Source organism: Ranitomeya variabilis, chromosome 3 (assembly GCF_051348905.1).
Source record: "Ranitomeya variabilis isolate aRanVar5 chromosome 3, aRanVar5.hap1, whole genome shotgun sequence".
Taxonomy (NCBI): Eukaryota; Metazoa; Chordata; class Amphibia; order Anura; family Dendrobatidae; genus Ranitomeya; species Ranitomeya variabilis.
In genome coordinates, this window is record NC_135234.1 from 263,434,130 (window position 1) to 263,447,397 (window position 13,268).

At 41.8% G+C, this 13,268-nt stretch overlaps 1 protein-coding gene across 1 annotated transcript in view; it reads right to left on the reverse strand.

The window, feature by feature from the left end:
• FMOD (fibromodulin) overlaps positions 1-12,008 on the reverse strand; it is a 48,202-nt gene extending 36,194 nt beyond the window's left edge. Inside the window, exons 1-2 of the mRNA XM_077299558.1 lie at positions 11,670-12,008; positions 10,284-11,214 (exon numbers count right to left, since the gene is read on the reverse strand). Coding sequence (XP_077155673.1) covers positions 10,284-11,205 — 922 coding nt within the window. The 5' untranslated portion in view covers positions 11,206-11,214; positions 11,670-12,008. The remainder of the gene's footprint in view (positions 1-10,283; positions 11,215-11,669) is intronic.
• Positions 12,009-13,268: the final 1,260 nt, after the last annotated feature.

Sequence of the window (13,268 nt, forward strand, 5' to 3'; positions counted from 1 at the left end):
GGCAGTGCAAATTGAAAGGGTAGAAAGGGTTAAAGCGGCCAGATGGATGTATGACTGCGTGAGTGGGCCCCCCTGTCTTGTCAGGGCCCCAGCACTTGCCCGGGTGCACCGGGTGCTGACGCCGGCCCTGGCCCCTGATATACCTAATCAGTGGAAACCTCCCACAAGTGACACCATTTTGGAAACTAGACCCCTTTAGGAACTTATCTAGATGTGTGATGAGCACTTTGAACCCCTAAGTGCTTCACATAAGTTTATAACGTAGGACTGTGAAAATAAAAAATCTTTTTTTTTCCTTAAAAAAAATTTCTTAGCCCTCATTTTTTTATTTTCACAAGGGTAACAGGATAAATTGGACCCCAAAAGTTGTTGCCCAGTTTATTCTCAGTATGCCAATACCCCATATGTGAGGGACCACTGTTTGGGCACACGTCGGGCTCGGGAGGGAAGTAGTGATGTTTTGGAATACAGACTTTGATGGAATGGTCTGCGGGCGTCATGTTGCGTTTGCAGAGCCCTTGATGTGCATAAACAGTAGAAACCCCCACAAGGGACCCCATTTTGGAAACTAGACCCCCAAGGAGCTTATCTAGATATGTGGTGGGCACTTTGAATGCCCATGTGCTTCACAGAAGTTTATAACGAGACGTGAAAATAAAAAATTTTTTTTCACAAAAATGATTTTTTTAGCCTTCAATTTTTTTTATTTCCCCAAGGGTAACAGGAGAAACTGAACCCCAAAAGTTGTTGTACAATTTGTCCTGAGTACGCTAGTGCCCCATTTGTGGGGGTAAACCACTGTTTGGGCACACGGCAGAGCTCAGAAAGAAGGGAGCACCATTTGACTTTTTGAACTCAAAATTGTCTGGAATCACTGGTGGAGGCATGTCACGTTTGGAGACCCCCTGATGTACCTAAACAGTGGAAACCCCACCAATTCTAACTCCAACCCTAACACCAACACACCCCTAACCCTAATCCCAATCCTAAACATAATCCCAATCACAACCCTAACCCCAACAGACCCCTGTCCCTAGTCTCAACCCTAACCATAACCCTAATCACAACCCTAACCCCAACACACCCCTAACCCTAATCCCAACCCTATCCATAACCCTAACCACAAACTTAACCATAATCCCAACCCTAATTCTAACACACCCCTAACTCTAATCCCAACCCTAACTATAACCCTAATCCCAAACCTAAACCTAATCCCAAACCTAACCCTAATCTCAACCCTGATTGTAATCCTAACCCTAATCCTAATCTTAATAATAACCCTAATCCAAACTCTAACCCTAACCTTAATTTTAGCCCCAACCCTAACCTAATCCTAACTTTAGCCCAACTCTATCCCTAATGAGAAAACGGAAATAAATACATTTTCTTTATTTTATTATTTCTCCCTAACTAAGGGGGTGATAAAGAGGGGGTTATTTAGTATTTTTTTATTTTGATCTCTGTGATAGGGTCTATCACAGTGACCAAAATGAAACAATAGGACAAATCTTCCTACTGTTGCTGGACCAGCCGGCAGATCTCGGCGGGTGCACTGCGCATGCGCCCGCCATTTTCTTCCTGAATGAAGATGGTGGCGCCCATGGGGGGAAACAGGTGGGCCGAGGAGCAGTAGGAGGTACCGGGGGGGAGTTGGGGACCCTATTTCTCTCTCATCAGAGGAGAGAGAAATTAAATGACACATCAGACTTTTTTTTGCGGTCGCCACTATATGGTTAATAGAGGCGATTGCAAAACCGAGGTTGGTAAAAACTGACATGAATCATGTTCTCTGGGGTCTCGGCTACCCCCGACAGCCGAGACCCTGGAGAAAGTAAGACTCTGGGGGGCGCTATACCCTTAATTATCGGCGCTGTGGTTTAAGTACCCTTAACTACCGCCGTTAAAAGGCATATCAGTGGTCGTTAAGGGGTTAAATTAGGTGCCAAATATTTGACTGTTAGTTTCTCCACAACAAAGAGGCAAAATAAAAAAACAATCAGAAACATTTTATTCTGCAGCGACTATTATATTATGTGTAAAGTTTAGCATGAAACAATTCAGAACATTATTACTGTTCTTGACAGACATTAAACCTTATGTTTCATGTGCTTAGCTTTTCAAAACCTGCATGTCAAGTGGAATGGGATTGCCGTATGTATTGCTTCTTTTGGTATTTGCCATTGTCCTCCATATCATTAGAGCCAATGTATAAACATATAAACCAACCTATTGTAAGATGGCCGCCGGACAAGTCCATGAGGGGAGATATGTGACAAGCTGCTATTAGCTGCGGTCATGTGAGCTCTGAAGTATGCTCCAGCATGTATAGTGCTGAGAGAGTTGTTTGGGCCGCTCTAGGGCAGGGATTTACGAGCGGCCATAAGAGATGGGTGGGAATGACCGATCACATATTGTATCCCCACCCCAGGGGCGTGGTTTGGCTAATAAAATGGAGGCCAATTGCCTCATTCAGTGTGTGTGGCTGGAGGTGTGGAGACCTCTATGTGTCTGTTGCTGAATACACTGACCTGAGTGGGTGGACCCACAGTGCTTTATGGACTGTTTATTTTCTGTTTGTTTTCACATTGTGCCTAAAAAAGTTGTTCATTTGTTTTTCTATCCAGAGCGGTTTATGCAGCTTAATAAACTTGCTTGGATATTCCAGAAATAATGCTTCCTGTGCCTACCTCAATTGCAGCCAAGTGAGTACAGATACCTTCATTATGTATGTAAAAAACTTGTCTGAACTTTTTTCTTATTTTGTGTATGTACCTAGGTTGCAGAATGCTGACAGTTTATAATATACTCACAGTGTCATGACTCTGTTGTCGGCTGTCACAGGACCAGGGGCTCCTTCCTTGTCCTTAACGCTAGTGGAGTCCTAAATCATCCTGTTCCCTGGGTTACTTCTGATGGTGAAGATGCCGGGCCATGTACCTTGCTTTAGCTCCTGAATCAGCCTTCAGTCTGTACCCTTAACTAGTGTTGAGCATTCCGATACCACAAGTATCGGGTATCGGCCGATATTTGCTGTATCGGAATTCCAATACCGAGTTCCGATACTTTCAGTATATCAGATACCGGAATCGGAAGTTCCCATAATTCAAAGAGCCAGAATTCAGCCAATGAGGAATCATTAGAAGTGTGAGCACATCCTGTTCTGCATGGTAGGCATGTAACTACTGGCATGGCTGTGATTGGCTGCTGAAATGATGTCATGATGCAGTATAAAAGTCGCCGCTGCCATTTTGGGTTCACTCTGCTGTGAATTCAGTTAGGGACAGGACGCTGTGTTCTGACTGAGGGCCAGTTTTGAGATAGCGATTTGCTTCATTGTGCTTTACCCAGGCTAATTTAGCAACCGCTGTGTGAGAACCTTGTTTTTGCCTTGCAGCGTCTGTTCATGGCTGTCTGCAAGGTCTCTGTGTGAGTGCAGCTCACTCTGTAGTCTGGTCTGCAGCCACCGCTGGTTACAGTCAGCTCAGGGTGCGTCACTGCCTCATACCATTCTTTTGTCCGTTTTTCAATTAGTGCAGCCTGCTGCACATTTTTTCAAATTTATCCTATTTGTGGCTTTCCATCGGTTTCCTGCTAGATTGTGGAAAAACCCTATATAGGATTACATAGAGGAGCTTTTTTTGGCCTTGCAGCGCCGTTCACGGCTGTCTGCACGGTCTCTATATGCCTTTAATGTCTCCTTCACCTCCCCCAATACATCCTACATTATTCTTAGTTGTTTTCCTTCATGTAGAATTAACCTACAAGGAAAGAAAGGGTTTATTTTAATTCCGATATTTTTGTCCCATTGACTTGCATTGGTATCGGGTATCGGAATCGGCGATAAGTGATATTTTTTTAATATCGGCCGATCCAATCCGATACCGATACTTTCGAATATCGGAAGGTATCGCTCAACACTACCCTTAACCCACTCAGGGAAGAGGGGGAAAGTAGTATACTGTAATATACCAACAAGACTAACCAAACATACAAATATACACAATATACACACATAAACAATGGAGGTATGCAGCGAGGAGTGGAGTATGGGGTTAAACCATAGTAGGAGAAGGAAGGGAATTATCACACATTCAAAAGCCTAGCAACAGTAACAGATAAATGCAGATAAATCCACCAAACGCCTTTCTCCAATGACCACCAACAACTCTAGCCATGCAGCAAAAGTTTGCTCTCACAATGAGTGCCAGCCAGGGCTCAGATTATAAAGGAGATGAGAGTGGCTAACAGTGCACAACTGAGATCTAGGAGCTCTCAACAAAGCAGATTAACCCCTGCATTGCCCACAGAAATTTACAAAGTTTAATAAGAAGGTGAAGTGCTTCTAGTCCGTGCAGGAGTAGGAGAAATCAGATGCTGCTGTCTTCTGGCTCCTCTCTGTCTTGGTAAACCCGTAACAGTAACGCCCCTTCTACGAGGGACCTCCTGAACCTCCGAAACGGGTTTATCAGGGTATGTCACATGAAGAGACCGGATGAGCCTGGCCACATAGACTTCAGATGCCAGCTGGTACCCACATCCTCTCTGCCAGTGTACCAGATAATGAAGAGATCGACGAACTGAGAGAGAATCAACGATCTTGGCAATTTGAAATTCCAAATTTCCATCCACAATAGCTGGAGATAGCAGTAGCGGTGATGTTACAAAGGACGCAACTTATTTTTTGAGTAGCAATTGATGAAACACATTATGGATCCTAAAAGTGGGTGGCAAACCAAGGTGTAATGCTATGGATTGATGACTGCCACAATCTTATGACCGATGAACCTGGAATCCAATTTTCAAGAGGGAACCTTCCATTTAATGTTCCTTGAGGACAACCACACCAATTCACCAATACACAGGTCTGGACTTACCAAACGACTCCGATCAGCCACATTCATATTTGGACCCCATCGTCCTCAAATTATCAATAAACCCTTGCCACACAGACGTAATGGATGATTAAAACCATTTTTATTCAGGTATTCCAGAAGAACGATTCCTATTAAATGAACTGAAGATGAAACCTGTATGCCCTGAAAAACTGTGACTTACCAGTAGACTCATGACAACGATTATTTACCATAAATTCAGCTAAAGATAATTAGGTAACCCAATCATCCTCCTAATTCTCAGACACAAAACACCTAAAATAAGTCTCAAGATTCTGGTTAACTGGTTCAGTTTGCCCATTAGACTGTGGGTGACATGCAGAAGATAGTGACAGGTGAATCCTCAAAAAAGTGCAAAATGCCCTTGAAAATTAGAAAATACACTGCACCCCCTGTCAGACACAATATCGGTAGGGATCCCATCTAATTTTACTATCTCACTGAATAAATTTTACGCCAAGGTCTTGGCATTAGGTAGGATAGTGCAATAAAATGTGACATCTTACTGAATCTGTTCACCACCAAAATGACAGTATTATCTGCTGACATGGGTTGATCAGTGATAAAATCGAAGTTAAATGAGTCCAAATGAGTCATGTCACCTTTAGTGTTGAGCATTCCGATACCGCAAGTATCGGGTATCGGACGATATTTGCTGTATCGGAATTCCGATACCGAGTTCCGATATTTTTGTGATATCGGAAATCGGAATCGGAAGTTCCCAGTGTATGGTTCCCTGGGTCTGGAGGAGAGGAGACTCTCCTTCAGGCCCTGGGATCCATATTCATGTAAAAAATAAAGAATTAAAATAAAAAATATGGATATACTCACCCCTCCGGCGGCCCCTGGACCTTACCGATGTAACCGGCAGCCTCCGTTCCAAAGAATGCCGTGAGTTTAGGACCTGCGATGACGTCGCGGCTTGTGATTGGTTGCGTGAGCGGTCACATGAGCGGTCACGCGACCAATCACAAGCCGCGACGTCTCGCAGGTCCTTCACTCGCTCATTCTTAGGAACGGAGGCTGCCGGTTGCAGCGGTTACTACCAGGGCGCGTCAGAGGGTGAGTATATCCCTATTTTTTATTTTTATTCTTTATTTTACACATGAATATGGATCCCATGGCCTGAAGGAGAGTTTCCTCTCCTTCAGACCCTGGGAACCATCCAGGATACCTTTCGATACTTGTGTCCCATTGACTTGCATTGGTATCGGGTATCGGTATCGGCGATATCCGATATTTTTCGGATATCGGCCGATACCATCCGATACCGATACCTTTGAGTATCGGAAGGTATCGCTCAACACTAGTCACCTTGCATTAACTCCTGAAAATAACCTGAATGGGAAAAAAAAGCTACCTGACAGCAGTTTTCAATACGTCGGGAGGTGCTGTTTTTAAAATGGGATCACTTTTGGAGGTTTCACAATATAAAGGACCGCCAAAGTCACTTCAAACTTGGATAGGTCCTTAAGAAAATATATTTTGTAAATTTCCTTGATAAAATGAAAAAATACTGCTACATTATTAAACCTCCTAAAATGCTAATAAAATTGAAGAACATTTTACAAATGGTTGCTGATGTAAAGCAGACATGAGGGAATTGTTATTTATTAATGTTTTTCTATGGTATGACTATCTTGATTGACTATCAAAGAGATAGTCATTTAAAGTTTGAAAATTGCAATTTTTTTTACATTTTTCTTACATTTCTCATATTTTTTGTAAATAAACACAAAACATATTGACATCAATTTACGATTATCATAAACTATAATGTGCCAAGAAAAAACAATCTCATAATCACTGGGTTTTGTTGAAACATTCCTGAGTCATTAGCATGAGTCATAAGTTGAATAGATAGGCATGTGCACAGCTTTTGTAGATGCCAGAGTAGGTTGCCACACCATTAACATATATTAAGAGACTCGGCACTCAACTTAAGTGATCAGATAATTTAATGTTGTCCACACTAGTAGTAAGTAAAATGTTTCGGTCCAGCAGTGGACACCGTGTCCGCACATGCCACTGAGGCACTCCGCACTTAACCCTATATGTGCACAGGTCTGACAACCCTTGTCCCACTTTTTCATGTCACAGAATGTTTAATGGTCTAGTGATCTCCAACCAAGATTATTGGTCCACCTGATCTAATAACCTTACTTTGTCCTGTAACTGATGAAGGTCTGATGTAAGAGAGAACACATCCCCAAAGTCCAACAGATATTTAGGTATAGACAGTGTTTTTGATAATACTCACTCCACTTTACCACCTCCTGAGTTTGCCAATCTACCACAGGGTTGTGCAGAGTGCGCCAAGGAAGTCCAAAAACCACAGGAGAGCACATGTCCTCTAGCATATAACAGTCAATACCTTTTGAGTGCATGGCCCTTACCTGTAGATGTAACCCCTGGACGGCTTGAGTGAAATACCCCTTTCTCAAGGGTGTAGAGTTGATGGTGATTATGGGTATGGGTCTGAACAGTGTAGGTGGTTTTAGGCCCTGAATTTGGACGAACCTAGAGTCGTTCAAGTTAAACCCCACTCCACTGTATTGAAAGGCAGAGATAACCACCTTATTTTTGCCCAGATGGATCTCAGCAGGCAGAAAAAATTGTGTCCAACCCATGGAGGAGATACAGTATGTACAACCGGGCTCCTTAGTTTTCCTCTGGCTGTTTACAGTGAGATAGGTAAGAACACGTGCCCACAAAATGGCTCTTTCTACCACAGTAAAAACATACTCCCCTTTGCACCAAACAGCAGATTGCATTCCAGAATGAGTGGCCCCACCCAAGTGCATGAGTTCCGCAGATGACTCAGAGCAAGTTTCTCTTGGCCCCGGACCTCCTGCACATTGGGGTGTCTCTTTATGTCTCTGACAAAGACGGCGATCCATCTGGACAGCCAGAGACATGGCCGCCTCATGGGAAACTGGAGCCTCAAACAGGGTTAAGGCATCTTTCACCCTTACTGCTAGCCCTTCACAGAACAGGCTACGGAGTGCGGGGTCATTTCACTTCATGTCAGTGGACCACCTCCAAAACTCGGAGCAATACTCCTCCGCCGGCCGGTCTCCTTGCTGAAGCTGACATAGTGTGGACTCCAGGTAGACGCGGTCGGGGTTGTCGTATATAAGACCCAGCACCAAAAAAATTCCTCCATCATCTGGAGCGACTGGGAGTGAGGCGGGAGCGAATATGCCCATGCTTCGGGGTCCTGAAACCTGAAGAATAATTTAAAGATCTCCCTGAAAGCAACAAACTTTTCATGCCCCCCAGAGAACCTGTCAGGCAAAATGATCTTGGGCTCCACTAAAGTTTGCCTGGAGCCATGGTCCCCAAACCTGATGTGTTAGGGTACTGCAAAACGACAGTGCGTATTTCTGCCACCTCCAGACTAAACTGCTGCAGTTGCCCTGTCAGAGCAGTGATAGATTCCATAATGGATAAAAAAAAATGGTTTCGGTCAGAGTTAATGTCATAACTCTGTTGTCGGGTGTCCCGGGACCAGGGACTCCTTCCCTTATACCAAATAATGTTAAATATGTACAGCACACGGAGGGCACATGGATGCCGTAAGTTTTATGGACCAATAGACTTGTATTAGCCCTCATCCATGCTACCAGAAAAAAACAGATCTGTCTCCTTGTGTTTTGCATGGACACACAGTTAGGTTAAAATGGATATGTGTGGTATCCGTGAAAAAGATGGATACCACACTTATTTTAAACACGGATGTGTGAAAGAGGCCTCATAGATAGGTGTGATTTACATGTTTGTAGTTCTGCAGGGTGTAACTAACATGCTGAGCCCAAAAGGTGTGTAATATGCACTCTGTTAGTATTTCACTCTACTTGCTGATTTGAGTGGTCATCACGTAATCACTCACATGCAATTTGCAAACTTGTGGTCATATGAAGACTGACATTCCTACTGCCACTCTCTTTGTTCTAATTTTCAGTTGAGAGAAGCAAGAGGAACTTCAATGTCACATGACCACAAGTCTGCAAATTATATGTGAGTGATCATGTGATGAACGCTGGAGTCAGCAAGTACAGTGAAATCCTAACAGAGCGCATATTACACACCTTTAGGACTCAGCATGTCAATGTCAACTTGAAGAATTACAAACACAAGGGGGACACCTGTCAGTCTAGGGAAGCAAAACAGAGAGAAGCTTCAGGGGATCAGACTCAAGCTAGTCAGCGTAGTTGCCGGACAAATATTAAATGTACATTTTATCTAAAACATGGTAACTTCAGAGTAAAACATACACAACTGCAATAATAGTGCCAATGTTTGATTCATTCTGCCCAGGATCTCGTGCAGAAGCTATCAGGTGTCAGGTTCCTTATTGTGTGGAAAAAGAAAATTGGAAGCCTCAGAGTCATACATTATATACTTCTATCTCCAGATCACTATGTATGGCTCAATGTGGAAATAAAACCGATTCTATCAATTTCAAGCAATGATAACAGTTAAGATGTTTATGAGGTTCTGTTGCAGCTGAAATGTATATCATGAGGTTCTGCAGAAGCTGAGGTGTATAATATTAGGTTCTGCAGTAGATGAGGTGTATATTTTGAGGTTCTGGAGCAGCTGAAGTGTATTATGAGGTTGTGCAGTAGCTGACATGTATTCTGAGGTTCTGCAGCAGCTGAGGTGTGCATTATGATGCTCAGCAGTAACTGAGATGTATATTTTGCTGTTTTGCAGAAGCTGAGGTTTGTGTGTGGGAGAACATAATTATACATATACACACATACATATATATTTACACTCTTGCACACACATGGCTATAGACTTTTCACTTCACAGTATTCCTATGTCAGGGGTGATGTTGGGGACATGTGACGGTTCTATCACCAATGTGGATGTGATGTGAGGTAGATTATTGCACTACAGTTGAGTACATAGGATTGCTCCTCTGTCACTTCCAATGATGGGAGGAATGATAGAGGGTGGTGCTGGGGCAGATTACTAACAGTCAATGAGTGTGTAGTGGGCGAGCAGAGGGCAGTGCTGGATACTGAGGCTGGCATCGTGGCTACCTACAGAGTATGAAGTGAAATTCAGGTGGAAAAGGTAGAAACAAAAAACAAAATGTATAGGGGTATTATATACAAGTATTGTAATACAGCATAGATTAGTAAAAGAAACTTTCAGGGTCGGACAACCTCTTTAAGTTTGAAACAAGTATCTGATGGAGAACTTGAATAAAGAACAAACATTTTGAATCATAGCTCATGTCATAGACTATGAAACATTTTAAGTTAACTGAAGCTCTAAAATTTTATGGACCCTGGCATTACCAAACAAGCAAAGCATTAGCCAACAATTAAACTTTGTTAGAGTGCATCCATTTACAGGGACAATTATTCTCACCTGCAATCTGGTTCCCTTGTAAGTACAGGTGCTGCAAGTTGGTGTTAACTGGTGGTATACGATGCAGTTGGTTATAAGAGAGGTCAAGTTCCACAAGGCTACTCATATTGAATGTGGTTCCAGGCAACCCATCACTGGTAAGTCGATTATGTGATATTCTAACATACTGTAGTTTTGGGTAAGCTTTGAAATAATCATTTGGCACGGAGCTCATTTGATTATATTCTAAATACATCTGCACCAGAGAATCTGGAAGGGAATCTGGTAGTTTACGTAGCTGATTGTTGCTAAGGTCCAGGTGCACCAAAGACTTCAGACCTTTCAGTGAGTTTCCCACTTCTTGAATCTGGTTTTCATGAAGGTAGAGAGCAGTTAGATTTTCCAACCCTTCCAGTGCATTAGCGGGAACTCGGTTTATCTGATTCGAAGACAGGTGTAGTTCACGGAGTGAACGAGGCAGGCCACTAGGAATGCGGGTCAAATTATTGTTTTGCATATAAAGTCTTTCCAGCCCTCGAAGTTTGGAGAAAATCTTTCTGCCAACTTTATCACTTAAAATCTGGTTCCCATGCAGAGCCAGCCACACTAGTCCTGTGGCGTTGTCAAAGGCACCATCTGGAATAGCAGTAATCTGATTGCTCTGAAAATAGGCATATTTAACACGAGATGGAACATAGGGCAAATATTTCAGATTGCGTCCATCACAATACAAAGCAGTGGGAAAACTTGGGGGGCACTCACACTCCTGCGGACAGTCACTGACAGATGTCCTTGGGGGATCTGGATCATAATCATAAGAGGGACCATAGCTGTACTGCTGACTGTGCAAATAAGAAATCCACCAATGAGAATCATATTCATAATATTGTGACCATGAGACTTCACAGAGGGAGACCAAAAGAATGATAGCAAGGAACTTCATTGTGGTCACCTTACGGAGAAAAAGTAAAAATCATTACTTACATAAAAAGCAATTTTGCAAAATGTAACAAGACTTGACATTAGTGTTTACTGGAAGCCATATACTGAAAGCAAGTATAATATGAGTTATAAGATCAGTGGTATCAAAATACGTATGGATGTTAAAAGAGGAGGCATATAGTAGGGGAGACAAATGTAAAATATACGTTGCATTTTGAGTAGATGAACGAACATGGAAGCAAGCATTTCCTATTAAATATAATAGTTTTACAACATATGATGATATGCAATATTTAAAATCATAAACAATTTTTATGGCTTATTACAATTTTACAATTAGGAAGAAAATTGTGATTTTGTGATTTTAAGAATAAGTAAGCTTTCAGTCCTGAGTTTTAGAACAATTAATGGCCTGAGGTCTAACATAATATACAATTAAAATGAAATATATAGTAATGTATTTACCTTGTAAGTTATTTCTGTAACTTCAGTCCAGTATCCTTAAAGCTTGTATAGTAAGTCAATTCTTCAGGTATCTTGAAGAGTTTACATCTGAACACTGCTTTATACTGTATTTTATTAATAGCATACAGTAGTGCAAGTCCAACAAAATGATGTGTCTTTCTCACTAAGAAATCTCTTCTCTCTACACCCTCGACTTAACTTCACACAATTTTTTTCTTAGTAAAAAGAAAATACTTTCCCCTTTATTTAGCTAAATACTTTTTTCTTTTCCTCTGTCACGATCTCTCTTTCCTTTCTGATGAGCTCCTTTCCCTGTGTTCCTATGAGGTGTTTATGGAAGTTGAGACTTGGGATGAAAGTGGAAATTTTCCTCCGTCTCCTGCCAATTACAACCTTCACTTGTAACTTCTCTGTGGCTCCTCCTTGTCTTCTGCCCTTAACTGTATTGCCAGAGTTATTCTCATGCAATAAGGCCCTGTTAAAATGTCTGCATGCTATTATGAGCTTATTCTTTTTAGTCCATAACAAGGACCTAATTGTAGATTTCACAATTTACATTCTGATTAGCTTCGTCACAGTATTTTTTTTTTAAATAAAAAGTGACATACAGCATAATGCTAATGATTTAGGCAGGTGTGGAAAGATGCTGCAAAGAAGGAATGCTTTTAAAAAATTGAAGCATTAATAGTTTATCATTTTCATTTAACAAAATGAAAGTGAAAGAACAAAAGAGAGATCTAAATCAATCAATATTCAGTATGGCCACTCTTTGCCTTCAATGCAGCTTCAATTCTTCTGTTTTCACTTGCATAAATTAATGGATTTTATAGGACTATAGTCTGATGTTTGTGTAACCAATTATATTAAACAGGTGATAATGATCATCAGTTTTATTGGTACATTGAAAAAACAGTTGTTAACTGAAACAGAAACAGCTGTGTCGGACTCTTAAGGGTATGTGCACACGTTGCGGATTCTCTGCGGATCCGCAGCATTATTTGCAGTGCAGAAACGCTGCAGATCCGCAATTGATTTACAGTACAATGTAAATCAATGAGAAAAAAAAAATGCTGTGCACACTTTGCGGAAAATCCGCTGCGGAAACGCTGCGGTTTAAAAGAAGTAGCATGTCACTTCTTTTTTGTGAATCTGCAGCGTTTATGTACCCATTCCATTATAGAAAACCGCAGGGGTAAAATACGCAGCAAATCCGCAAGAAAACCGCAGCAAAAACGCACAAAAAAATGCTGCGGAACCGCACAAAAAACCGCAGGTGCGTTTTCTGCCAGGAGAGGCAGAATCCGCACCAGAAATTCCTAAGCCTAATCCGCAATGTGTGCACATAGCCTAATATACTCTGCTTCAAAAGTTATATTGTTTTAGACATTTTTATGTCTACTCATACACCATGGAAAAACTACAGAGTACAGCAACTAGACATAAGGTAGTTATGCCGCATCAGCATGGTCTTTCCCATGCAAAGATTTTAAAGTAGACTGGAGTTTTAAGAAGTGCTGATCAATCTATTTTTAAGATGAAAAAATAAATTGGCAATGTAGAGGGTCTTAAGTTGCAGTGGCTGGCCAAGGAATCTTAGGT